This window comes from Meles meles, chromosome 11 (genome assembly GCF_922984935.1).
Source record: "Meles meles chromosome 11, mMelMel3.1 paternal haplotype, whole genome shotgun sequence".
NCBI lineage: Eukaryota > Metazoa > Chordata > Mammalia > Carnivora > Mustelidae > Meles > Meles meles.
The window spans coordinates 10332600-10358760 of NC_060076.1; the positions used below are offsets into that span (position 1 = coordinate 10332600).

At 59.1% G+C, this 26161-nt stretch overlaps 1 protein-coding gene across 1 annotated transcript; it reads right to left on the minus strand.

The window, feature by feature from the left end:
* Positions 1-213: 213 nt before the first annotated feature.
* ADGRD2 (adhesion G protein-coupled receptor D2) lies at positions 214-24435 on the minus strand. Its single transcript, XM_046021801.1, has 27 exons — positions 24315-24435; positions 20652-20752; positions 20205-20268; positions 19657-19869; positions 18689-19330; positions 18177-18275; positions 17728-17813; positions 17172-17453; positions 15907-16018; positions 15174-15308; positions 14546-14669; positions 14022-14127; positions 11284-11339; positions 10495-10621; positions 9163-9266; positions 8867-8969; positions 8431-8584; positions 7989-8122; positions 7787-7902; positions 6835-6955; positions 2863-2904; positions 2693-2746; positions 2496-2610; positions 1878-1936; positions 1579-1602; positions 673-819; positions 214-327 (listed from the first exon to the last, which is right to left on the minus strand). Exons 1-27 carry the CDS (start codon positions 24433-24435, stop codon positions 214-216), a joined length of 3555 nt encoding a protein of 1184 aa, XP_045877757.1.
* Between the last annotated feature and the right edge of the window lie 1726 nt (positions 24436-26161).

Here is a 26161-nt window from a genome sequence, read left to right on the forward strand (position 1 = left end):
TTTTAGAGGTCCCCCCGACGAGCCTGGGGTCAAGTCTGCACACACTCTCTCTAGAAACCTGGGAGGAAGTGGGGCGGGGGGCGCTGAGCTGGCAGATGATCATGATGGGGGTCCCTGGAGGGGTCTGGAAACTGAGGCTGGGGGGAAGCCCTCAGGGGGATTCTGGCCCCGGGGGCCCCTGGGCAGTGTCCCCCATTCCCTCTTCTCGGAGCCTCAGTTTCTCTCGAAGAACACCTGATGCCCCGAGGCTTTCAGGAAGGGCGGTGGCTGCCTCGTGAGGGACCGGGGCTGGCAGACTTCGCTCCCCCGCACCTCGTCTCGGGCCACCTGAGAAGGTCGCAGGGTGCGGAGGGGGAGGGGGCTAGGGCGTCCGGAGGGAGGGCGACGCAGGTTGGGGGTCCGGAGGGTGGGGCCGCCGCGGGCCGAGGTGGAAGCGGCTCGTTGCTACGAGCGGCCTTAGCAACGCACCCATTCAGCAGAGACAAAGGCGCTGTCACTTGAGCGCAGAGGCGCCGCTACCGCTCTTGTTCCCACCGGCGCCTCGCCTGCGGGGGTGGGGGGAGGGGCGGGGGTGGGGGGCGGGGGGTGGCGAGGGCTCGCGGGAGCGGGGGAGCTGTCGGCCCCGCGGAAGGCCCACCGCGCGCCGGCCTGCAGGGGGCGCCTCCTGCCTACGTTGCGGAAGGGGGAGCCGAGGCTCCAGGGGACCGGGACACCAAGCAGGGGAGGAGGCCCGCGGGAACCTGGGGTCCCACTGACTATGGTCTCGAATGTGCCTCCGCTTACACCGGTGTGACTGCCCCGGTTCCTCACTTTCTCCATCTGCACAATGGGAGGATAGTTCCCCCAGGTCCCCAGGTTAAAGGAGTCAGCCAACGCAGGGCTTTAGCCCTGAGCCCAGCCCCAGTTAGAGCCGGACAAACAGGCCTCTTGCCCATGCTGGGAAGGAACCCTCGGTCTGAGGCGGGGCGGTGCCTGCAGGCCCTCTCCTACAGCCAGTTGTGCTCTAAGTCTGCGGGACTCAGGCTGAGAGAGGCTGACAGCGGCCAGAGGCCCCTGGGTTCCCCTCGCGGCCCCAGCCTCGCCCCACTGCCTGCAGGCCCCGTCAGCCCTGTGGCTGGGGAACGGAGCCTGAGAGGGAAGTGCTCGCTTCTCACCAGGTTTGGAAGTCCTTTCCGCCCAGGAGGCATCAGGGTAGGGGCTCTGAGAGAGCTGGGCCTGGGGTGGGTGGGGGGGCAGGCAGACAGAGCAGGTGCGCAGAGGAAGGCAGGCTCCTGGCTCACTGCCCCTCCTGCAGCACCCGCTCTGGGAAGGGGTCCCAAACCTGTCCCCTGAGTGCGCCTCCCCCAAAGAGCACTGCCCTTTCCTGACAGGCCCCCAGTGTGCTAATGGAGGACCGATTGGGCACCAGCGAGGAGCAGAGCATGGGAAAGGGCCCCGCAAGCAGTGGGAGCGCTCGGGTGTGCTCCCTTCTCCAATCGCTTCCATTCTGGTGCAGTGGGGCTGCAGGGGAGGGGGAGGTCCAGGTGCCAAGGGGAAAAGGGAGCCTCCTGGGGGGGGGGGTGGAGTTGTACCTGATACCTTGAATGCTGTCAGCTCCACAGCCTGAGGACAGAAGAGATCGTCAGGGGAGGGGCCCCCCACTCCTGCTCCCCCTTGCCCTGGGGCCCTGGGAAACCTTGGTAATGACTCCCCACGCCCAGTGGCCTTGGCATTCAGGTTCTGCCTGGCGGCTCCCAGGGCCCTACCACCTGGTAACTGAGGAATGGGGCCCCTTGGATTCCCAGAGGAAGCCCCTCACCCCTCCCCTGGTCCCTGTGGTTTCCCCTACCCTGTGGGACATACTTGCTAGCACCCTGCCACCCTTATCCCAGCCTCACCGGCCTCTCAGGTTCTGCAATGGAGGAGAAGGTTGTGGGGATTCTGGGGCTGTGGGTCCCTACAGGAGAAAAACCTTTTTCAGAGACTGAGACAGGAAGCTCACTCTCTGCTCTCCCGCCCTGGACAGGACCCCATAATCAAAGACCCTAAGGATCCACTCAAAGGTTTACTCCACAGACTAATGAAGAAACAAGGTCCAGAGAGGGAAGGTAACATGCCCAAGGGCACACAGCAGGTAAACTAGGAGATGGGACTGAAACTCCTGGCCCAGCCTTGAAGTCATTCAGCCCATGCTCTGTCTCAGGGTCCCAAACCTCATCTACCCACCTGGCTTTGGAACCCCCAAAACCCCTTTGGATGGAGACCCAAGGAAGTTGACCCTGGGCAAGCCCTGCCTCTGGGCAGGGCAGCTGGGACCCCTGCTCCCTGGTGGTGGTGGAAAAAAATAAGCCACTTCTAAGCCATCCTCCAGGCCCCATGCTTGCAGAATTCCCTGGGCCTCAGTCTCTTTGCCTTTCGATGGGCCAACAGGATCGCCATCGCCTTCCCAGCTTTACCTGCGCACCGGGGAAACTGAGGCTCTGGGTAGTACAGACTGGGGGCTGGTGTGGCCTTACCTCTAAGAGCCAAGTGTCTTCGGGCTGGAGCCAAGGCTGCAGGGCTGTCTTGAGCCACTTCCCAGGGACCCAGGGACCTCGGGTGGGATGCTGGGCCCATGGGGCTGGAGCAGGCCTGAAAGGAAGGGGTGTGGGCACTGGAATTCTGGCAGGGAGTGGGGCCTCCCGCCCCAGGATCCCCACCTGCCCGCACCCACCGTCAATGCCTCTGTTGCCTTTTTCTCCGTCATCCTCTGCAGGGCGCTCCGGACCTGGGGGTTGGGCATCAGGGTCAAGCCTAGGCCCCTCGCCCTGACCCTCAGGCACAGGTGCCATGCAAGTTAGCCCTGCCCATGCCACCCCTCAGCCACACATATCCCCAACTCACCTCCCCATTGTAGGCGGCATAGACCAGGAAGATGTACGGCCCCTGGGGACAGACCCAGCATGTGGGTGGGTGTCACTGCCTTGGAGCCAGCCCCCTCCAGCTTGGCCCTGGGGCCACAACAGAGACACACCCAGAGATACCCAGAGACACTGAGAGACACAGGCGGATGAACACAAATCCTCCTCTGTCCCCCTCCTGCACTTGGGAGGGGACATCTGTGACATTCTATGGCAGAGAGAACCAGAAGGGCCCCTCCCCTACCTGACCCCATACCTTCAGCCTCTGGCCACCAGGCAGCCTCTCTGCCCTCTTGTCCCTCTTTGTCCCCCGACCCCAACCTGCCCCATCCTCACAGCCTCATCATGGCTGCAGGAGTTCCTGAAATCAAGGCTAACTCCAGTCCTGGGACAGCAGATGTGTGAATGCATGCTGATTCATGCCTCTAGCTGCGTGTGTCTCTGACCCTCTGTCTCTTCTTCTGGAAAGCAGAAGCCAGGACTCAGCTCCTGCTGTGTGTGAAGGACTCAGCACGGTGTCTGAGCTGTAGCTGGCTCTTCCTGCTCACACACGTGAGGCCCAAGAGGGCCTGGCCACTCGCGAAGTACTGTCACACACAAGGTGACGACCCTCACAGCAGCTCCATGCTGAGAGCGTGGGGGTGGGTTAATCCTTCCTGTTTGATGGAGTGGGACCCTAGGGCCTGGGGCAGGGGACAGAACAATGAGTCCTAGGCCAAAGCGTGACCCAGCAGGTGGAATTCGGAGCCTAGGCCTTCTTCAGATTTTACCTGGACAGGCCACAGCCCCTGCCCGGAGGCTCAGACTGGAGGACACAGGCTGGGGTCCGGGGGCCCTCCTTGAGGCCTTCTAGCTTCAGCCTCAGAGCCTGACTGCTCCCCCTGGTTCTTAGCCCCTAACTGGGTTGGTACCACCCTCCACCCTAAGACAGACCCTGGTGCCCCCCAGATTCCCGCCCTTCCCCACCCCCAGCTAGCCTGTCTTCCCTCTGCAGCCTTTCAAACAAACAAAGGCAGCTTTCCAAACTGCACCCAACCCGGCCAGCACCTCCCTGCCTAGCCTTCTCCGAGGCTCCCTGGCACCCCCAGGATGACGTCCGAGCTCCTTACAACAGCTCTGGGGACCCTGCACGGTCTGGCCCCCATGTCTCCTCCTGTTCCACTTCTCACCAGCTCACGTGTCCCCCCCCTTCATGTCTCCACTGACTCCCCCCATATTTCCCTAACCTAAAACATTCTTCTCTCTCACTGAATCTCAGCCGAGAATCACTCCCTGCAGGAAGCACCCTTTCTGTGTCCCCCCGAGTGGCTCCTCTGTCCCGAGCCTGCCGCCATGTCCTCTCAGCCTCTCAGCCTCTGCCATGCCCTGCCGTGGGCGTGTGGCCCGGTGCTCAGATCCTGGGCACTAGCAAGCTCTCTCCAGCACAGAGCACACAAAGGTTCTCCCGCCCATGGTGCTCCTGGAGGGTGCCACGTGTGGCGCTCTGCCCTTTGCAAACATCACCTCCGTTGAACCCCACCAGGATCCCATGAGGTGGAGACTAGGATCCCCTGTAGAGAGATGTGGAAGCTGAGTCTTGTCTCAACTCCTCTGGGCCTCCCAGCAGGACGCCGCACCGGGACCGGGAGCTGGTTAGAAGGGCGGCGCGGCTGTCCTGCCCGGAAACCTGGCCCGAGAGCCACAAGAAGACACATCAGCCCTACAGAGGGAATGAGGCCCCGCTGAGCTCAGTCCCTCTGCCCCAGGCCTGCTGTAGGGAAGGAGGGCGGTCCTGAGGTCAGGTCCTTCCCAGCTGATGGCCCAGCCACAGTGCGAGAGGGACACCTGGAGGTGGGCGGGGTGAGGAGGACAGGGAGGCATGGCAGGAGGAGAGGAAAGGCCAGGCATGGGGAGGGACCCAGAGGACTCAGCCTGACTGGGGGACCTTCCTGGAGGCGGTGTCGGGAATGGCAGGGTGGGCCCAGGTCACACGCCAGCTGACCCTGCAAGGCAGCCTTTTCCCTCCTTCAGCAGGAGACCTTGGCAAGGAAGGTCTGTGGCTGCCTGGGAGGAGGAGGGGGGTCAGGCTCAAGGACAAAAGCTGGGGGGGTCAGGGGTCAATAGAAAGGGACACATAGAGGGAGGACCATGCCAGAGGAGAAGGGGAAATTTAGAGAAAATTCAGAGACAGAGACGAAGAAGCGAGACAAGGGGAGAGGAAAGGAGGGAGGGGGACAAAGGGAGGGAGGCGGGGAGGTGGCCCCTGCGGTGGTGGCCATGGCAATGGGCTGCTGCCATCTGGCCACCCCTGGAGGGGGGTGGGGGCACCCCAGGCAGGGTCGCAGGTAACCCGGCAGTGCCCACGTTTGAACCCAGGATGCTCTGGAGCATGGGGCTTGAGGAAGGGCTTGTCTGTGTCCAGGAAGGGGTGTAGCGCTGCCCTCTGTCCCCCACTGCTCAGGCCCACACAGGTGTCTGGGAGCTGTGTTTCTTTGGGAATACCTGGAAGCCCCGTTTTTCTTCATTTTCTGGGCCTGTCTCTGGGCATGGCCTCCAGGCTCCCCAGCAGTGGTCCCTTCTTTCCTCTCTCCACCCCCACGCCTGGCCGAGGGTCCCCACGTCCCAGGCCAAGAAGGTGACGTGGACGAGGACCTGGTAGTCACTACCCCTGGTGCCCTTCCTTGCTCTCTGCTCCCGCCCAGCACTTCACGCCTGGCCTTGGCTGTGGCGGGCTCCGCAAGAACACGGCATTTTGTAGCCTCCGTTCCTGCTCTGTCCCTACTGCCTGGAACAGTGCCCGCAGCCGGCACCTCCTAGATGTTCGACATGTATCAGGAGGATGGATGAACGACTGGATCGGACCCTTCCTGATGCCAGCCCCGCCCCCCTCCACTCCCCACCCTCACGATCTCTGCAGCTCTCCCAGGAATCAGCCAGGCCACATTTGGCAGCCGCCCCCCCCCCCCCCCGCCACCCCCTCCTTCCTCCCACGAGGCCCTGGGCGATGACTTCTTGGGGTCTGTCTCCTCATGTGTAAGGCCCGTTCGCAGACACAAATACAGGACAGAGGCTCTGTCCCGGGCCTCAGAGCACCTGGGGATCTAAATGCCTTTTAATACCCTGGGGCCCCTTCATCCCAGGAAGGGTAGAAAGGTCCCCAGGAGGACCTCTGGGACACATGGAACCTGGACAGAATTTGTATCTTATTTCCTGAGCTTTCTTTGTCCATCCCCGAGCCACCCTTTTTCTCAGGCCTGATAGGATCTGGGCGGTGTCAGGGCGGACAGCAGGAAGAGGGGCCGGGGGTGCAAGGGAGGCTGAGGGGAAGGGCAGGGTGGAGAGGCCCTGCCTGGACCCACCTCCCTCCCAGCACTCAGGCCCCTGGGGTGTGCCTGTCTGTGTCTATGTTTAGGTCCCCCCACAGGACTGCCACCCTCTGAGGACAAGGACCAAGTCTGACTCCTCTCAGAGACTCCTGGACACAGGCCTGTGAGAGGCCTCCCGTGGCGCCCCTGTGACGGCCTCTTTCACATGGGCTGAGTGTTGTCCTCCTGACACAGCCTCTCCTGACTGCCATCCTCACCAGTGCCCCACAGCAGGCCCCACACTGAGCCTGAGGGCAGAGGCCCCAGGGGTCCTGCGCCCCGTCCTTGGCTTCCTGCTGAGGCCTGAAGTGGCTCTAGCGCCAGCCCGGGGCCTGGGACCGCTGCCACACCCCTGAGGGTCTGGACATCACCTCCCTCAACTGTAAAATGGGCACAAAATCCTCCCTGACGTGCTGCCTCTTTGATTTGAGGGTTGGTTCCCACTCTTGTCCTCAACTTCCTGCCTCTTGACAATGTCCCCTAGTCGCTGTTGGTGCCTCCCACGACCGACAGGACACTCCTTTTCCCATCTGCTGACAACCCAGTCCCGCCCTCTGAGCTCCATTATGTGTCAGGGCCCTGGTCCCAGGTGGTCCAGGGCCTAGAAGTACCTGGAAGGAATTGAGGCCCACAGCGGCGTAGGCCCAAGCCGGGCTGAGGTGCACCAGCACTCCGACCAGCCAGGTCAGGCCCAGGACGGGCAGCAGGACCAGCACCGGCTTCACCATGGCCCTGCAGGAGAACAGGCCGGGCTGAGGGAGGCCAGGCTGGCCTGGGAATCCCTGCAGGCAGCTGGGTAGGGCAGCACGTGGGCAGTGCCTGGAGAGGGGGGTCGGACGTGCAGACCGGGGACCGCTGCTCCGGACTTAGGTGCAGTTGGGATCTTCAGCGGGACTTGGCTGTCCCTTCTCAGACCCAGAAGTGGTTGGCACTGTGGAGATGGGGTCCCAGTCCCAAACCTGGCTCAGAGGAAGGGTGCGGCAGCTGCCTAGAGGGAGGGCTAAGGACTGAGGAGGGGATCCAGGTGGCATGGAGTCCAAAATCTTTCCTTCTCTGGGACCCCTGGGGCTCCCTGGCTTTTCAGGGATCCACTGGCTTGGGCTGCCCTGCCCTTGGCAGAGAATGAGGGTGGGGAGAGGAAAGCCAGGGGCATCCTCTTTTCAGCAGGACATGGCCCTGGAGAGTGAGGAGAGTTCTTGCAGGGTAGGGACCTAAATCCTCACTCTGAACCTAAACTTCTGGGGACCGCCTGATCTGGGGGTCTCCCCTACCTTGTCCCTTCCAGGCCATCCGTGCTATCAGTAGAGAGTGAGCCCCCAGGACAGCGGCTTGTGTCTACAAACCCTCCAACCCATCAGCACTTAGGACTGATCACTGCCCCCCAGGTGACTTGCGAGGTCACGTGCTCACCCTCGTCCCCACACGTGAGCATGTGACACCTGCTCAGGTCCAGCCTTGGCCCCGCGAGCACACATGGCCTTAGGACCACATCCTGCCACCACAGACTCGCACAGGCCCCCATCCAGTGAGCCTCCCGCGCGCTCCCCCACTTCTGGGCCTCACCATGTCTGGATCCTGACCTGCTCCTGCAGGCAGGGCCGTGGGCTCAGCATGCGGGCACGGCGGCGGGCGCTGGCCACAGTGACCATCACTACGCGGACCAGGATGCACGTGTTGGCCTGGAGACCAGGCGTCAGCAGGTGAGAGGGCCTCCCCCTTCCCCAGCGTGGCCCACCCCTCTCGGCCCCCAGGCCACCCGGCTCACAGTCAGCACGAAGAGCACAGGCCCCACAAAGGCCCAGATGATGTCTGTGTGCACGTTGAGCCAGCAGTGCCCGGCCGCCACATAGTCATGGGGAGACAGGGCCAGGGTGACGGCCACAATGGCTGCAGGCACACCTAAGAGAAGAATGGGTGTCCCTCGGACCTTGCCTCTCAGCTTGTCCTCTCCCAGACCCGGCCCCGCCCCCCATGACCCGACTCCGCCCCCAGGACCCGGCCCCGCCCCCAGGGTCTGGTCCCGCCCCCAGGCCCTCTTCCCCACCCCGCCCAGAGCTGTCCGTGGCAGCAGATGCTGTGGGCACGGGGAGCTCTGGGTGGGGCTCTGGATCCCAGGTGGAGACGGAGACCGGGCGGTGTCAGACATCGAGAGGCCGCACGAAGCAGACTTGACAACAGAGCAGGAGCGGGGAGCAGGGGGGCCTCACCCCAGCCTGTGGTGTAGTAGAGCGCCATCCGGGGGCCCGGGCGCATGCTCACGACCACCACCTTGCTCCAGAGCAGGAGGCCCTCCACCAACATCCAGGAGAATGCCACCAAAAAGAGGAGGTGCATTACGGCTGTGACCGCCACACAGGCCACCTGTGGGTGGGAGGGGGGCAGAGCCCCACCAAGGCCAGCTGTGGGCGCAGCCAACTCTGGGTCCCACGCCCGTGTCTGGCATCAGCAATACAAGGACGGATCCGTAAGGAAGGTCTTTGGACAGCGCCCCCCCCCCCCCCCCCCCCGCCCACCTCCAGCATTCGGGGCTTTGTTCATCTCTGGGCCATGCTCCCCCCCCAGGAAATGGAGCCAAGTGAAGTGGGGGCCACCCAGAAACGGCTGGTCCCCCTGAGCTCACAAGCACACGTGCTGGGTGCTCACCTCATTGGCCTTTGCCCACTCGCTGGCCATGAGGAAGCCCTCGGCCGAGGCCAGGGAGAAGGTGAGGTTCTTGTGGACCGTGGCTCGCTCTGACTTGGGGACCCTGGACAGGGAGGGGTCCGTCAACACGGTCACCACCCGCAGCTCCCACCCACTATCTGCCCGTGCCTGCTTGGGCCCCTGTGCATGAGCTAATGAAGACAGAGATGGTGGCTTCACGGGGGCCCCCAGCCCTAAGGGAGACCCGGACCAGGGGCTTCTTGGACGAGGATGGACACAACGGGAGCTCGTCTCACCCAGCTGCCAGGAAGAGCAAGAAGGTGGTGGCCAGGGCACAGAAGGACACGCCGCAGCCCACAAACGAGAGTGTCCTCAGCAGTGACTCCTCCTCGGCGCTCCTCTGCGGGCCGGCCGAAGAGCCCAGAGGACAGTAACCCCATCACGGCCCCGACCTGAGCACAACGGGTCTCGCCCTGTCCCGGCCCAGCAAGGCTCCCCAGACCTCCTTGTCTGTGGTGACGCAGGGATGGCGACGGCAGCAGCCGGCAAGGCCAGGCTTACATACAGCAGGCACTTATTACAAGAGCATTCACCTGTCCTCTCCTGCTGGCTCTCCCTAACCTGGCCCTGAGCGGTCCCGCTTTCGCTGATGTCAAAGCTCCTGAGAGCCCAGGCTGGGAGGTGACTGAGGCAGCCACAGGGAGAGGATGGCATGTCACAACCCCCCCACGCTGGGGGGAGGGGGCATGGAGCTCACACGCAAGCATGGCCACTCTCTGCTTTTACAGGACAAATGTGTCTGCAGCAAGTTCCTCGGAACCCTGGCGTTCCTGAGCCTCTGGCCCTGTGTCACTCAGTCTCTTAGCAAGTGACCCCTCTGCGTCCCTTGTCAGCTCTAGTGAGCACACCGGTCCGGCTCTGCTCTTGGGATTGGGTGTAAATGCTGGGTCTTTCCAGGGGCCTCCCTTGGTTTGGTCTCGGTTACTTCTGACTCATCTCAGCCATGGCTTCACCTGCGGGCCCTTCGTCTCTAGCTGAGACCTCTCCCACCCCGAAACCCTCAGCCCCGTGGCCTGCCCCACCCCGTTACTGTCCTGGGCCTTCTCTGAGATGACTCCCTCACCCTCCGGCTGCCCAGGCCTTTGTCCTAGACCACCTCCTCCTCCTTCAGTCCCGTGTCCTCCATTGGCCCGCTGTCCCCCCATGCAGGGCCTGCCCCCTGCCCGCAGACCCCTTGAGGTTCTCTGCCGCTCCAGCTCACTCCTGGCACCAGAGGGCGCCCTTGGGGCAAAGCCAACACCTGCTGAACACCCTCACGAAGGTCCCCTGCAGATAGGATCCACAGGATCGCCATCTGAGCGTCTGAGCATCCTGGGCTCTGGATTCTGACCCCTGCAACTCGTCCCTCCATCTTCTTCCACTCCTGGGCCCGGCACAGGCAGCTCCAGAGACGTCGAAGCTCTCAAATGTGTCGGAGTCAGCCTGCCATTTCTAGTCTCCTTGCCTTTGCTCAGACTGGCCCTCTGCTGGGGATGCCTTTCTGTTCAGTTCTTGGTCATCCTTTAAGACTTGTTCCGACATCGCCTTCCCCCACGCCTCTGTCCCAACCCTACCTCCCTGGGACTCACCTGAACGTCATACACTTGCAGCAGGACCGCAAAGTTGGTGCTGTGGTTGCAGAAGCAGGCGGTAGAGGCCTCGTACAGGGCGGCCACGGAGCAGCCAGCGGTGGCCCATGAGCCCCCTGTGTCCGGGCTGGGGGAGGGCAGGGAACAGAAGGGCTCTTGAAATGGGGAGGATGTGGGGGTAGGGGTAGGTGGCAAGCAGGGGACAGCCTCTCTCCAAACCTTGGGGCCCATGGCCACTCTAACCAGCTTTGCAACTTTGGGCAAGCCTCTGCCCTTCCTGGGGCCTCAGTTTCCCATCTGTAAAATGGACTTAACACTCTTAGGGGTGATAGGGGGTCATGGGGCCAAGACCAATGATTACAACCGATTAATGGCATTAATTGCTAAGTGACAGTGATCAACGTTCAGCCAAGGATCCAGGGCTGGGAGCTGGGGCTCATCTCTGAACTGTCTTCCGCTCCTTCAAACATCCAAGCGCCCTGGCCTGGGTCATATCATCAAGTCTAACACCTATTTGACAGATGGGTCTCTCCCTAGGCACCCCACAGAGTGAGCTCGTGTATCTCCCATGATGGGGAGCTCACTATCTCCTGGGTAACAGCTTCTCTTCTCCAGCTTGTCCTGGAGTTGGGGAGGGGCCTGAAGCAAGACAGGTGGTGACTGGTGACCCAAAACACACCTCACCCTCAAGCAGAATGGATGGCTTAAAAAAACAAAAAACAAAAAAACAAACAAAAAAAAACTAACACCAAATTGCCTTAATTAAAGAACTGGGAAATGGAAACTCACCTGATACTGAAGTTCCAGAAAGCACAGACAGGCTGCACCAGTCTCAGCGGGAAGGCCTAAGGGCAGGAAACAGGGCCAGAGCAGGCGTGTGAGGGTATATGGGGGACCTGGGGCAGGAGCGTGGATGCGTATGGAGAGCGGAGACCAGGAGGGTGCAGGGGGATGGTGAGGATGGTGAGGTCTCTGAGTTGGAGGGACCGGGGGTTGCCCAGCGTGGGTCACAAGTGAAGAGGTGGGAAAAAAGACCAGTGGGGAGGCAGAGGGGAGGGAAGGGCAGGAGGCTGGTGTGCTAACATCATGTGTGATATTGAAATACTGGGAAAAAGTTAAATGCCCATCCTTTGGGGAGCGGTTAAACCACTGTGACTCGTCCCTCTTGGGGACCAGCTCTGCACCTGGTAAGATGAACAGACAAGTCTCCATCTACCGGTGGGGAAAGAGCTCCGTTATTCTTTGCCAAATAAAGAAAAAAGCTGCATATCATCACGCATAGTATGAACTCACTTACGTAAAAAATAAAATACATACATACGGTCTATGTACTTGTGAACACATACACACACGAAGTCTGGGATTAAACGCACAGCTAATTCAATCATGGCTCGGTCTCAGTTTGAATGTGTCGTAATGTACATATTAATTCTTCAATATGTCATTAAACAATGACAACTACATGGATTTTATAAGACGTCATTAAGCATAAGCAATCCATGGTACCAGCCCCAGTGCAGGCAGGGAAAGCAGCCTGAGCTCAGGACTTGGGCTCTGTGTCCCCACGGACAAGGGTAACAGCAGTGTGACCTCACTAGAACAGGAGACTCTGTGTCATGTTCTTCATATCCTTTATTGTGGCCGATCTTCATAACAACCTTGGAGACAGGCATAAATTCATGTAATTTCAGATGAGGAAATTGAGCTTCAGAGAGGGATGTTAGTCTGCCCAAGATCACACAGCACAGAGCTGAGGGTGGGCCCTGACTTGGTTATGCTGTTTCGGCCACTCTGTGATTCTCCAGAGAATGTAGCATTTCTTGCTATTTCATGGGGTGATTGAATTATCACCCCATGTATTCATTCACTCGTAATATTTTTTTCTAAGTATCTGAATCTATGTTGGGTGCTGGGAACACAAAGAAAACCAGTTGATTGCTTTTAAAATGGATGATTTTGGGGGCACCTGGGTGGCTCAGTTGGTTAAGCATCTGACTTTAGCTCAAGTCATGATCTCAGGGTCCTGGGATGGAGCCCTCTGTCAGGCTCCCTGATCAGCGGGGAGTCTGCTTGTCCCTCTTCTTCTGTGATCTCTCTTGCTTTCTGACAGAGTCAGGCAGGGTCATTGTAATCGAAAAAACCCTGCAGAACCCAAGTTCATTTTGGACCCTTGCTGGGGAAGGGGTGGCTCTGACTTGACCTTGGTCAAAGCCTATGCATGCTAGGATTTAGCAGCCATGACAAAAGACAGGGCGGCGAAGGGACATCTGTGACTGAGACAATGCAGAAAACATATTCAGGGAAAGTAAGAAACACAAATGTTCACGTGACCCAGCTGAAGGAGCCAGGACTTTGATTTTGCAAAAGGAAAAACAAAAAGACAAAATTGAGGCTTTAGGAAAAATTTAAGAAAAAACTATAGAAATCAGGACAAACTAATCATAGTATGTCCATATAGTGGAATCTTACTCAGCACTAAAGAGAAGCAAATTATTGAAACAGGAAACAATATGGATGATTCTCCCAAAATCCCCAGTGACAAAAGACCCCAGAGCACAGCATACACTATGATTTCATTTATGGGAAATGCTGGAAAAGACAGACAGAATCTACAGTCACAAGAAGCAGATCAGTGTTTCCCTGGGGTGAAAGGAAGGGAAACCTGCCTTTGGGAAGCCCGTTGGGAAGGTGGAAACAGTCTTTACCTTGCTTGGGGCAGTGGTCCCTGAATGTATATGTGGGCCAAAACCCACCACGTTATATAGTTAAAATGGACACTGCAGTGTATGGAGATTGATTTTTACAGTCTTGGGATGACATTCCGAAGACTGATAAACTGTGTGTGGGGGGGGGTGTGTATGTGTGTGTTCGTGTCTAGGATTAGTGGTCGTGGGTAAAAACCAACTTTAGATTTCTCTGAAATTAACGTTGCAAAAGCGGGAAGGAGTGTGTGTATTTCACGTAATGAAATGAAGCAAGGTTTTTGGTGATCTTTCCCGATCAGTTTATAGAAAAAGAACTGTTCTTTGCATAACCCTAGCGGATGGATGATTCCAGTGCGTAGCTGTGTATGGCTTTTTGCCCAGTCCCCCTTAGTGGACTCTCGGACTCTTCCAGCTCTCAGGAGCACGTGGCCGTGCAGGTCTCTGCACATGTCCCTGGATGTTCCAATGGGAACCACCAATGTTTTGAGTCATGCACACTGATAATGAAATCCCAGCTCTGCCACTTACAGGCTGGGGCCCATCACAGCCCCTCCGCCAAGCTCACTCTTCGCCTATGTCGAATGGGCAGTTGGAGAGTTACATGGACGTTGCTTATTTAAGTCCCCCAGCACAAAGTGAGTGTGTAATAAACCAATTCCCTTTCAGGTCCCTGGAAGACAATGGGGTGCCTTGGGAATGAGTATTTTTCTTGTACATTTTTAGAACTTTGTTCAATTGAATGCATATTGGGGAATGGGGACACCAAACCAGGAAAAGTGTAGTGCGGTGGCAGTTCCCAGAAGCACCCCCCGTGCCCAGTACCTGCACCTGGTGCTTCAGGTGAAAAGTCACGGCTGTGCTGACCTCCCCGGTCTCATCCCATACCTCAGAGGAGATGATGGCTGAGCCCACCTGGGTGCTTAGAAACCTGTGGGGAGCGAGAAAGGGAGCTTTTAAGGGCACCAGCTGGCTGTACAGGAGAGGTTGTGGATGGCCTAGATATGCAGAGATGACACCTTCTGTGTCCAAAGAAGCATCAGGAAATGTCCTGTGCTTGGAATTAGGGTGATGAGTTCCGGTTTTGCCTTGGGGACTTGCTAGGAAATTCAGTAAGTCCTGTCTTCTCCCTGAGTCTCGACAATGAAACCTGGACCCCAGACAGCGGTCGAGTCAGGTTCCAGGGGCACACCCAGCGTTGTGTGTGTTGGGGATGGGGAGGGTTTGGTCTTGGCTGCTAAAGGCAGATTTGCCTATCAGAATGAGGGCTCTGGGATGGGATGGAGGCCTGGCCCTCCCTGGGGAGGGGATCCAGACCCTCAGCAGCCTACTGGCTGGGGCCCACTCACCTCTGCGCCTTGCTCGCCTCTTCTGAGCTGTCAGGGGCCTGGGGCTCTAGGCCGGGCTCCCCGAGGGTGTGCTGGAAGATACTGGAGCTGAACCAGCTATGGATCACGGTGACTCCGGAGAGGCCTGGCTGAGTGGGAGGGGGCCCAAGACCCCACCCTGTGTCTGAGCAAGTGCCACGGGTTGGCCCCGAGGGAGATGCTCTGCTCACCTTACAGACAGGGAAACCGGGGCTCAGAGAGATTGACTGCCTTCCCAAAGGTCACACAGCTAATAAGTGGTGGAACCGGAATTCCAACCAGCCACGGCTCATGCGCTTAACCCGGCAGCTCTAAGGCCCTTTGCTGCCCGTCCTGATCCTCCCACCCCGGGCGGCAGCAAGCCTGCGGGCTTCCTCCACCACCCGCTTCCAAGAGGCAACGTGTGGAGGAGACTCAGCGAACATCTATGATGTGATAAGTGCTTCTAAGCTCATAATCACCCGCAAGGCAAGTACAAAGAGGACAGTCTTCCAGGCGAGGAAACAGGCTCTGAACGGTGAGGTGACTTATTCAAAGTAGCGGAGTTAGCAACACCAGCTGACCCAGACCCCAAGAGGAACCCAATACCCACCCCACCTTCCGTACCCACCTTTCCTGAGGAGCTGCTTCACTTCTCCTGCGGGGATACGGATGTGGCCGGGCCCCTCCAGATGTCCACGGGGCATCGTGAACACACAGCCCTCTCTGCTGGCTTCCCCCAGGTGTAGGGTCCGCACCTCCAGACCTGGGATCAAACAGGGCTGAGTGGCTGGACCTCCGGAGGGAGGTCTTTCTGCTGAACTGGCCCCCGCGGCAGGGTCAGCTTCCCCTCTCCTTCAAGTCCAGGAGAGGGGAATCATGGAGAGGCGTCCCTGGAGGCCAGGATCTGAATATCAATGCACCCCAGAAACCACTGGGTTCCCAAAGGACACAGGTTTTTGCCAAAGTTCCAACCATCAATCCACAAACACTGAGTGTGTACTGGGGTCTGGCCTGAGAGGCAGAAATGACTCAGAGACGGTCCTGGTACTCGGGGGCCTCAGGAGGAAGGAGGTCATCACCACAAATGCAAAGAGATGTGTTTGCGTTTGGGGTGTCGGCAGAAGGAGGAAATGACTTTCAGGAGAACTAAAACCAGGCGAGGCTTCCTGGAGAAGTTGATGCTCCAGCAAGGTTCTGAAGGATAGATAGGAGTCCACTAGGAGGTCAAGGGGGAGAGGGCATCTGGAGGGAGGGCACGGCGCAGGCAAAGGCAGGAGACCGACTGGAAGTGATGGAGGCTGAGAAGAGACGTCTGAGCTCCAAGGGCCCAGCTGGGTGGGACGGGTAGCTCGCAGGCTCACCGGCTCCATGGCGCTGGATACGCAGTCCCGGCCGCTCGGAGGTCAGCACGGTGCTCAGCATGGGTGCCAGGCGCTGGACACTTGCCACCAAGGCCATGGGGCCGCCAACCACCTGGAAGGAGCTGCACCTCAGCTCCCTCCTGCTCTGTCTACATCCTGCTGCCGCCCGCCCTGACCGCCATGAACGCATTCCCAGAGAGCTGTGAAGTGGCCGGCCTGCTCCAGACACTTGGTGGCTGCTCAGGGCCTCCAGGATCGAGTCCTGGGTCCTCGGGCTGGTGTCTGAGACCCGGCCCCACGGGCCTCCTCTGTCCTCTCCGAGCCTCTCCTGAGCCGTCATTGGCGCTAGCCCAGGCAAAGGCCTCCCAGGGCTCTGTGCCTGCTGGCTCTTTGCCATCTGGGCACCCTCCGAAGCTCACTTCCCCAGGGGAGCCATTCCGTGCAACCAGGGCCCCCTGTTGTGTTATCTCCAGCCCGTCCCAAGCCTCGGGCTGGGTTCCGTCCTCTCAGGCCAAGAGGGACCACCTCTGCTCCTCCTGCCCCAGAGACTTTCAGATGATGTCTATGACCCTTCGTTCTCTCCTTTCTCTAGGCTGACTACTCCCAAGCCTACAGCCACTTCTGCCCGAGGATGTTTCCAACGCCCTTGCCATCTGGGTAGCAGCTGCCCTGTTCTCCTGAGCGTCTGGGTTGCTTTGGAAGACAGGTGGCTGAACACTCAGCAGAGACGTCCTCCCTCTTAGGGGGGTGCCAGACTCTTGGATATGGGGGAGGTCCTTATGGATTAGTAGCTCTTATTGTCGACTGTAGAAACTATTCTTCAAGTGTGGTTGTGTGTGGGAGTCCAACTTTCATAACAGATAAAAGAGGAGCTTCTGGGGCACCTGGGTGGCTCAGTGGGTTAAGCGTCTGCCTTCAGCTGAGGTCACGATCCCAGGGTCCTGGGATCGAGCCCCACATCAGGATCTCTGCTCAGTGGGGAGTCTGCTTCTCCCTCTCCCTCTGCTGCTCCCCCTGCTTGCGCTTTCTCTCTCTCCGGCTCTCTCTCTCTCAAAAAAAAAAAAAACAAAAAACAAACAAAAAAACTCTCTCTCTCTTTTTTTTTTTTTTTTTTTTTTAAGAGGAGCTTCTTTTGCTAGATGGAGAGATAAAGCTCAGGAATGGGTGCTGACAGGCCCATGGCTACGCAAGAAGCTGGAGGCAAGGACGGAATGGGAGCCCAGGCCTCCCCCATCGCCCCCCACCATCAGCCCTGCCCGCCTCACCTCGTTGACTGAGAGCCACGTGCCGGCCAGCTGCTCCTCCAGGACCAAGCTGGCCACGGACACGATACCCTGGCCTAGTTGCTCCCAGGGCCCTGTCAAGGGGTCTGGCTCCCCAGCCCCGAGGGCTGTCACCCTCTTCAGGAAGTGGATGACGGCCAGCAGTGCCGCGGGCCCCAGGGGAGCCGCCTCCTTCGCCAGGACTCTCTCCAGGATACCCAGGAAGCTGCAGGCCTCAGCTGGCGACAGGTGTCCATGGACTTCAGAGAGAGGGTCCGGGAGGAGCTGTGGGCAGGGGAGCTCCTTACGGCAGGTCTGGCTGTTAAGAGGGGTCTCCCAGCCCAAGCCACACTTGTGCCCCACTAGGGTCTTCTTGGTGACCCATGTCAAACATATCACAAGCCCCCAGCTCTCAAGGGCTCCAAAAGAGGGAATATGAACAATCTTGATTGCTGAAGACATGTTAGGGGGGTGTCCCCGTTGTAGGTAAGGAAGCTGAGATGCAGGAAGGTGACCCAGAGCGTCCCCAATTCTTCAGCTCCCTGGATGGGGGGCTCACCACAGTGGTGTTGGCCAAGGCATTGACTCGGCTGATGACATCCTGGCCAGGCCATGACGGGGCATCCTGCAGCTGCTGGTAAGTCTCTGCAAAGGAGGGGAGGCCAGGCTGGGTCCCGAGCGACACAGCCCAGAGGTGCCCCATCCACCATTTGCTGCTCTAGGAGGAAGAGTATGTTCACTGCTACGTGTCTGGAGCCTTACAGTGTTCTAGATGGGGAAACTGAGTCATACAATGGCAAAATCACTTGCCCAAGGACACACAGCTGGCACGCACCTCCGGGTCTCTCTGCCCCCTCCACCCCCTGTCCTGTAGTTTGGACTCCATGGAGGCCCTGAAACTTCGAGAAGATTCTGAATTCCCAGTTTGTGCCAACTGCTTACTCCCCCTCAGCCTACACTTGTCCATACCCAGCCTCCCCTTCAGCAGAGCCCTGGGACAGGAATCACCTGTCCGGTAGCAGCAGAGGAAGGGCCGTGGTTGAAGGCAGAGCGAAGAGCCCTCAGTACGGGATCCTGGGTTCCATGTAGGGCACTCCTCTGAAGGCACTGGCAGGGATGGGACAGGGGTCAGGCCCCTATCGTGGCTCCCCAGGAGCCCCTGTGACCCACCGGCCTGTTCGGGCTTTGAAGGCACTTGTACCCCTTTGGGGGCCAAAACGCACAGCCCCCGACTTAGGGGGCAACATGGGAACCTGGGTGAAGTGTGCTGCAGCCAGCACAAGGTGGGGCAAGGTTGCTAAGGGGTGAGCCTAGTCAAGCTGCTCGGACTGGGTATTTGCCTGACCGGCTTGGGGAGGGCGTGACCAGAGATGGGCGTGGCCAGGTTCAGGAAACGTGGGCTGGGTCGCGAGCTCGGAAGGGAACCTGCGGGAGTCAGGGGGCGGGGCCCAGCAACGAGGGGGCGGGCCCCAGCAACTAGAGGGCGGGGCCTAGCAGCCCTAAGGCGGAGCTGGCCGTACCCGGACAGAGAAGGCGCACCCGCAGGGGCGGCAGCAGCGAGGGCGTGACGTCCAGGGCGCCCAAGTCCCAGCGGAAGAGCAGACCGACGGCTGGCGGTGCGCAGGCTCGCGCCCGCCGCAGCTCCGCGGGGCTCAGCGCCCGAGCCCACAGGTGGAAGTCGGTGAGGTTGCCGCTGAAGGCATCGCGCGCCGAGAAGCCGCCGCCCAGGGAGTCCTGATCCTGGCCCAGCACGAGGATGCCGCCTGCCGGCACCGGGTGGCCCGCGCCCAGTCCCCGCGCCCCGGCGCGCCGCCACCCGTCGGCGAACAGAGTCCAGCGCCCGCCGCGCTGCTCCCACGTGGCGCACACGTGGTGCCAGCGGCCGTCTGCGCGGAAGGCAGCGAGGAAGGGCGCGTGGTGGCCGCGCACCACCAGCGCCGCGTGCACCGAGCCACCGGGCTCGGCGAAGGCGCGCAGCTGCAGCGCGTTGGGCAGCGCGGGCGCGGCGAGGGAGAAGAGCGCCGCGGGGTCTGGCGAGGCGGCGTCCCACTGCACGTGCGCGCACGCGGTCAGCGCTCCCAGCGCGGGCAGGGGCGACCGCAGCCGCGCCGCCCTGTCCGCGGTCCGCTCCCCGAACACCAGCGCGGCCGATGTGAGCGCGCCTGCGGGGACACGCGGGCCGGCCCCTCAGTGTCCCCAGCGGCGCAAACCCTCTGGCTACCCACTGGCGCAGCTGCAGGGCCCCTGTGGGCCGTCGGGTATCTCCGTCTCTCGGGAAGGAAGAAATGGGGGCTCCTGTGCTCATACCCATGCGGTCAACCCTCTATTTTAGTCCAGGACAAGGGAACTGGAGATGCAACGGGGACTTTTTCTGGACTCAACCCAAGAGGACTGTCACTGTGGGCTCCATCTCTGGAGGTCACCAAAGCCTCTGCACCCCCGCCCCCCCCCCCCGCCTCCTCCTCCCAGGTCCTGGGCCCACACTTACGCCTTTTCTGGGCTCTCCGAAGAGAGCCCTCTTTTTGGCCCACCCAGATGGGGTTGGGCAGCCGTAGAGCCAGGGCCCCAGCAGGGGGCGCGAGTGCCAGGTGGCCAAACCTCTGCTCACAAGCCTCTTGAGCCTGCCACCAGGTCAGGTGCTGTCCTGGAAACGTGCACACCCCATCTGCAGTCTCCACCACCTCCCCGGGACCCACTGGAGCTGCAGGGTCAGAGGAGAGAGTGTGGGATAGCAGGGTGTGGGCCATGTGACCCTTCCGGTGGGGCCGGCCATGCACACCGAGCTAGGAGTCATTCGCAGCTCAATGCTCTGTGACCCGCCGGGTGTAGACCCTTTGCTGAGCCTGTTTTGTCATCTCTCTAGAGCCAAGAATAAGATGGACACGGTTGAAACCTTCAGTCCAGGGCCCGGGGATGATGGGGCTGAACTAAATGGCATCTCCTCCCTTCCTTTGCCTTAGACGCCAACACACCAGGTGGACCACAGCCTGGCTGAGCTGGAGGACGGAGGAACCCCTCTGGGACCCTCATACCAACCTGTGACCCAGGAGCCCCTTGATTCAGCTGGTGAGTTGGAGAGGGTCCCAGAGAGACTCCTTATCTGAGAAAGAAGCAGACAGGTTGGGGCTGGGTCAGTCAGTGACTAATTATTTATTGTGTGTTCCTGCAGGATGCCTTGGAAGCTCCAAGCTCTGGAGTCAGACCTGGGTTCTAGTCCCACCTAGAGGGGATCTTGGGCAGGGCGTTTCACTGCCTTGAGCTTGTCCTCCAGCCCCCCTCCACTCCCCACCACCCCACCGGTGAGGAATTAACAAGCTGTTGAATGAATGTAAAAGGATGCAGTGTAAAAGCAGTGGGTGCTTTTACTCTATTATTATTGCCAAAGGCTTATCTCGTGTGACCTCACAGTGACCTCAGAGGTGCCCACTTGGAAGCCAGCAGCTTTGAGTCCCCTTGGCTGCCCCACCCCCATCCCCCACGTACAGGTACCAGGAGGTAGATGAGGCAGTAGGACCAGGAGGTCATTTGGAATCCAGCAGGGACAGGGGAGGGACAGCAAGGGTCACAGATGTTGCCACTGTGGACTGAAGGAGGAAAAAAGCAAATGAACATTCAGCGTCCTGACTTGCTACCTGCTCTGTCTCCGGCAGGGTCATCTTCCCCCAGGTTTGGCTCCCAGAACTTACTGGGCCGGGAGCCCAGGATGGGCTGGGCACATCTACTTGACATTTACTTGCACAAAAGGTTGGTCTCCAGGAGCCCTTTCTAGGACCACAGCTGGGAACGCTGTAGCCCTGGTGAGCTGGGAACGGCTGGGTGTGGGGAGGGAAGGCAGCAGTAGCCGACTGGCCAGAGAGAGGTGGAACCGGGCACAGGATCCCTGTTAGGCTTTTCCTTGTGTTCTTCTGGGCTCACAGCTTGGCATTGACTTCATGAGGCTCTGCTGAGCTCGCTGGCCTCACCAGTCTCACTACCCACCTCCCTCCTAGCTCCCCTGAAGTCACCTTTCCCCTGTCCCCCAAGCTGCTCCCATTTCTCCAGGCAGCATCTCTTCTCCAGATTTTGGGGTGCACAGTCCCTCTTGCCTGGACTGGCCTTCCACTCCCTCAGGGGTACCTTCTACCGATCAGCCTGCCGTCCCGGCCTCCGCCTGCACTGATGGCCACACGCTGTGGTGAGCTGAGGATACCCTAATCATGGGTGGCTTGGGGGTCGCTCTTGGCAGTCTGGGGGGCCTTAGGCCTCCTGGGTCTCTACTCCAGCAGTGGCCGAGCACCAGTGGGTCCCAGAAAATACTGGAGAACAAAGAATGGTCCACTGTGTCCCACCAGTCGGCCTCATGCCAGCTGGACATCTGGAGCCATCCCCAGTGACAATTCATACCCTTTCCCCCTTTCCAGATAAAATGCCTAAGTGTGGAAATCAGACCCATTCCTGCAGGAATACCTGGATTCTGAAAAACACCCATTTATTGTCACTTTCCCCCGTTTAAAAAATTAATTAATTAAAATTAAGTGGGCGCCACACCCAAGATGGAGCTTAAACCCACCACCCCGAGATCAAGAGTTGCATGCTGTACCAAAGGAGCCAACCAGGCGCCCCACTTTTCCCCTTTTTAAACAGCACCTGTGCCCACCCTCCACCACCCCCCACCCTTCAGTGGGTGGGCAGTGGTAGGAGACCAAGACTGAGGCTTGGTCCCTAGCATGTGCTGGGCACATAGTATGGGCTCAATAAATGGGGACCGCCTCATTCCCTTGTTCACGTTTGCCTGTATTTGCGCCCCTGCCCCCAAACTCCTTGCCCCACCCTCCTCGCTCACCGTACACTCTTTGGCACCCGAGAGGGAGATGCGAAGTCCAGCGGACACTGTGACACTGCATGTCCTTGCCTCCTCCGTGAGGGCCCAGTGGGGAATGCCTCCTAGGCTGATGGGCCAGGACAAGGGCTCCCCCTCCCTCACCCGCGTTGACCCCTCCCCTATTCAGAGCCGAGCTCCTCACCTGCTCCGTCTGGCCAGGCCAGGCGCCTACTGCCGGCTCAGCCGCTGCGAAGTGTTTCGGGGACAGACGAGGTCCGGTGGCTGCACCTCTGTGCTAGCTCTCCACCTGGCAGCGGAGCCCGAGGGCGCGGGGCGGTGCCGGGGGCGGTACTAGGAGACCCCGCCCCTGGGCCCCAGCCCGTTGGAGTCAGGGACTCCCCGCCCTCCTATGCGCGCGGGACTGTCCAGTCTTCCCGCTGGCCCGAGAGCCCGGGCGGGGAGAAGGGTTGTGTCAGGGAGTTCCTCGGTTCCTGAACCGGATCTGCTGTGCTTCTCCCCACGACACGCAGGAAAAGGCACTCGGTTAGAAGCCTCTGTGAGGCTTGGATCCCAAATAAACTTGTGGAAGTGGAAGGATCCTTGGACTTTCCCAGCCGCATCTCTGGCTGGACGGTGGGAATGGAAGGAACGTTCAGGACTCCGAGCTGGCCCCCTACAGGCCTCCTCTCTTGTACCTTTAACCCCACTTTGAGGAGGGACTGTTATACCCATTTTCCAAATAAGGACTGAGGGCTCTCTCCAAGTTAGACAGCTATTGGGAGGCGGAGCCCGGCCTTGAACCTGGCTTTTTGGGTCTTCATCCAGACCATTCAAAAGGTGAGGGCGAAGTGGGCCGGAGAGAACCCACGTGTGTGAGGTGGGGGGAATTAAAATGAAAGGGTTTTGGCCTCTGAGGGCAGAGCCTGGGCCAGGTTGGGTGGGGGGGGGGCAGGAGCCAGGAGAGGTTAAGGAGAGGGAGGAGGGACGCAGAGGTGGCGCTCTGAGTAGGAGCGGCCCCCAGCTGGGACCGGAGGCACCCCCTGGCCTCAGTAGGGAGAATTCCGGCTTGGGAGGGAGGTCAGACCGATTCAGTTTGATCTAGACTGACTCAGGCGCGTTACCTAATTTCTCTGAGCCTCGGTTTCCCCATCTGTAACATGTGGATAATAATACACACGTCAAGGGGCTGCTGTGTGATTTACGTGACCTTGACAAAGCCTGTGGGTTGTACCAGGCATTTAGTACGTTTATCGTTCTTGTCAAAATTTGGCTTACAGTTACAAAACCATGCTGGCCAGACAATGCTTCATGGGTTTTTCTCCCACACCTTCTTCTGTTGTAGTAAAATATGTAGAACAGAATTTACCATCTTATGACGGTTTTTATTTAGTTTTTTAAAGATTTATTTGAGGGAGAGAGCATGAGAGAGCGCGGGGGAGGGCAGAGGCAGAGGGAGAAGGAGGCTCCCTGCTGAACTTGATCCCAGGACTCTGGGATCTCCACCTGAGCCGAAAGCAGGCGGACACTTAACCAACTTAGCCACCCAGGGGCCCCATATGATGGTTTATTTTTAAAAGAAAAGGGCAGGGAATCAAACTGGATGATATATTGGTGTGCAATGGGCTCTTCTAGCTTTCTCCAGGTTTGAGAATTTGCAATATAAAATTGGGAGATAGGAGGTCCCATTGGGGCAGAGTCCTGAGCATTTCCCTGATTCCTGGGCCTGCAGAATGTCTGCAGGACGTGGCTGTCCCTTGTCTTTGTGGCCCACCGGCACCCCACCCAGAAGGGAGCCCTTGCTGCCTGGTCCGGTTGGGCCCTCCCGCATTTGCACTGTCATTCAAGACAGGGACTCTTGGTGGGGGGAGCATTTTTCCATACTTGCTAACTGAGCCCAGAGAGAACACAGGACTCCGGGCAGCAAGGAAGAGGCGAAGCCCAGGTCTGCCACTTTCTCTCTGTGGGTGGGGTGGCCTTGGTATTTACCCTGATTCTCCCAGCCTCCTTTGTACGCCTTCTAACTCTCCCGGCCTTCCCTGTTCCCAGCCCCAATCTCTCTGCCCTGTCGCCCGAGTTACGACATTCCCAGCCTCAGTAATGTCCCTGCCGGGGGGCTCTGGGCCAACCGTCTTCCTTCAGTGGGGTCACATTTCCTGGGAGTCACTCCTGGAGATGGCTAAGTTCCAGGGGGCGAGGGGGGGGGGTGCACCTCCATGGACCCACACATTTGGGCGCTGTTCTAGCCTAATCTCTCCGCTCCGGAGCCTGGGTATTGTCCGACCGGCTGCCCAGGGCCATTCATCGTGCCTGTGGCGGTGGTTCTGACAGGCCTCTTGTCTCCTTACATAGGGCCTGGAGGCTGTGAGTGGAGTGATAGCCACTGAGGTCCCCCGGCTCATTGTCTTTGTCATGGGGCGGGGGTGGGGGGCCCTGGGAGCAGCCAGCGGTGTGCTCATCCTGGGGCATGGCCCTGCCCTGTCTCCTCAGCGAAGTTGTTCACAGTCCAAGTGTAGGAATTTGGAAAGAGGAGCTAGCAGCTGGGACACTTTCCCCTTGGGGTTGCCACCAGCCCAACAGAATTGGAACTTGGCCATTAGCCAACTTTTTTTGTGACCTGGGCCAGTCTCTGTGCCCTGTGTCTTCTCACACAGAATGTAGAGAATCACCCCCTCTTCTTGGGGACATAAAGGGTGGCTGTGAGGCGAGACGTGTGAGTGTCAGGGTTGGGGGAGCCCCACAACCTGGCCCAGTTGTCACTTTTCGCTGGTGGCACTTGCCTCCTGCTCTGTAGGTAAAAGAGCCCCTTCCCCTCCCCCCAGCCCTGCACACCTCGGTTCCTGAGAAACCGATGTGCCCAGAACCAGCCTGCCTCCCTTCTTGCCCACTCTAGCCCCTTCTCCACTCAGCAGGCGGAGTGAGCTCTGTAAAGTTTCCTTCTGCTCCTGTCCCTCCCCCGCTCAAAACCTCTCTGTGGCTCCCTCGTGCTCCAGGAGGAAATCCAAGGTCTGCATGTGCCTAACATGATCGGTCTCTCCACCCCACCCTCCACCCCTGCTGTCCGCCCTCACTGTGCCTCTTCCCCATCACACTCCACAGCCCAACCTGTAGCCAGAGGAAACCTCTGTCAGTTCACACCCCCGGGCCTTTACACAGGCTGTTCCTTTGTTCAGGAATAGGCAGGAGCCCTCCTCCTCCAAATCCTTTGTGGCTCATTTCTACCCATCCTTCAGGTCTCAGCTTAGACCTTCTAGGATACCTTCCCTGCCCCCAATATTAAACTGTTTCAGGAACCCCAGATCCTTGTAAATGCTGGGGAACTGTCTGTCTGTCTCTACTGGCCCCATCCGCGCCGCCGCCCCGCAGTGCCAGGTCCAGGGCCTGACAGAGTGAGTACTTGTGTTTGCTGAAGGACAGAAGGAATGATCTAACGGATCTAGGCATACCCAGACAGATACCTTGTGACTCTAAGATTGGGGCGTGTGTGCCTGGGGGATTGGTATGGGGGGTGAGGGGAAAGGATTCTGCTTAGTGGACCCCCACACCTGCTGCCCACAGGCCATAATCACCTACAGTGATTATGGCCCCAGGAGAGTGAAGCAACAACTACTTCTTGCCAAGCTGTTTCCAGCCATTCTCAGCTCTTCCTAGTCCTGTCCCCACATGTCCCCACATGTCCTTACCTGTCACTAGGGCAGCTCCAGAAGCCAGAGGCAGCTGATGCAGAGGCCTTGAGCTGGGAGTCAAGGCCAGCCCCATGCTCCATTCTGGGCCCCTTTCTGTGACCAACAAGAATAGGGACCCAAATGACCACATCTCCACTCTTGGTCTTGGTTCCTCTCTTGGGGGCTTCTTACCCCAGTTTAGAGAGAATGGTTGTGCTGCATATCTGCGACATGCCTGGTGTGGAACCTGGCACACAGCAGGTGCTCAATAAATGTCTATTTGTATTAGGGAAAACCAAGAACCAGAGAGGGAAAGTGACCTGTGGTCACATAGCAATCCATGGCACAGCCTAAGCCTTCACTTCCCCCAAGCAGCCTCCCCCCCATCACTTCTCTCCAAGCTTAAAATAACTTTTACCTCGATCTGACATGACAGTGAATGCTAGCGGGTTCAGAGTTTCTTTTGGGGCGGGCAATGAAGTGTTCTAAAATTGATTGTGGTCATGGTTGCCCCATTGTGTGAATGTCCT

Excerpts from the sequence above, each read along its gene's own strand:
- ADGRD2 (XM_046021801.1), bottom strand. The coding sequence starts at position 24,435 with ATGCCCCAGGATGAGCACACCGCTGGCTGCTCCCAGGGCCCCCCACCC. Across the intron at positions 8,123-8,430 it reads CTACTACACCACAGGCTGGG|GTGTGCCTGCAGCCATTGTG; the intron begins GTGAGGCCCCCC and ends TTCTTCTCTTAG. Across the intron at positions 2,611-2,692 it reads AGGCAACAGAGGCATTGACG|GCCTGCTCCAGCCCCATGGG; the intron begins GTGGGTGCGGGC and ends CCTTCCTTTCAG.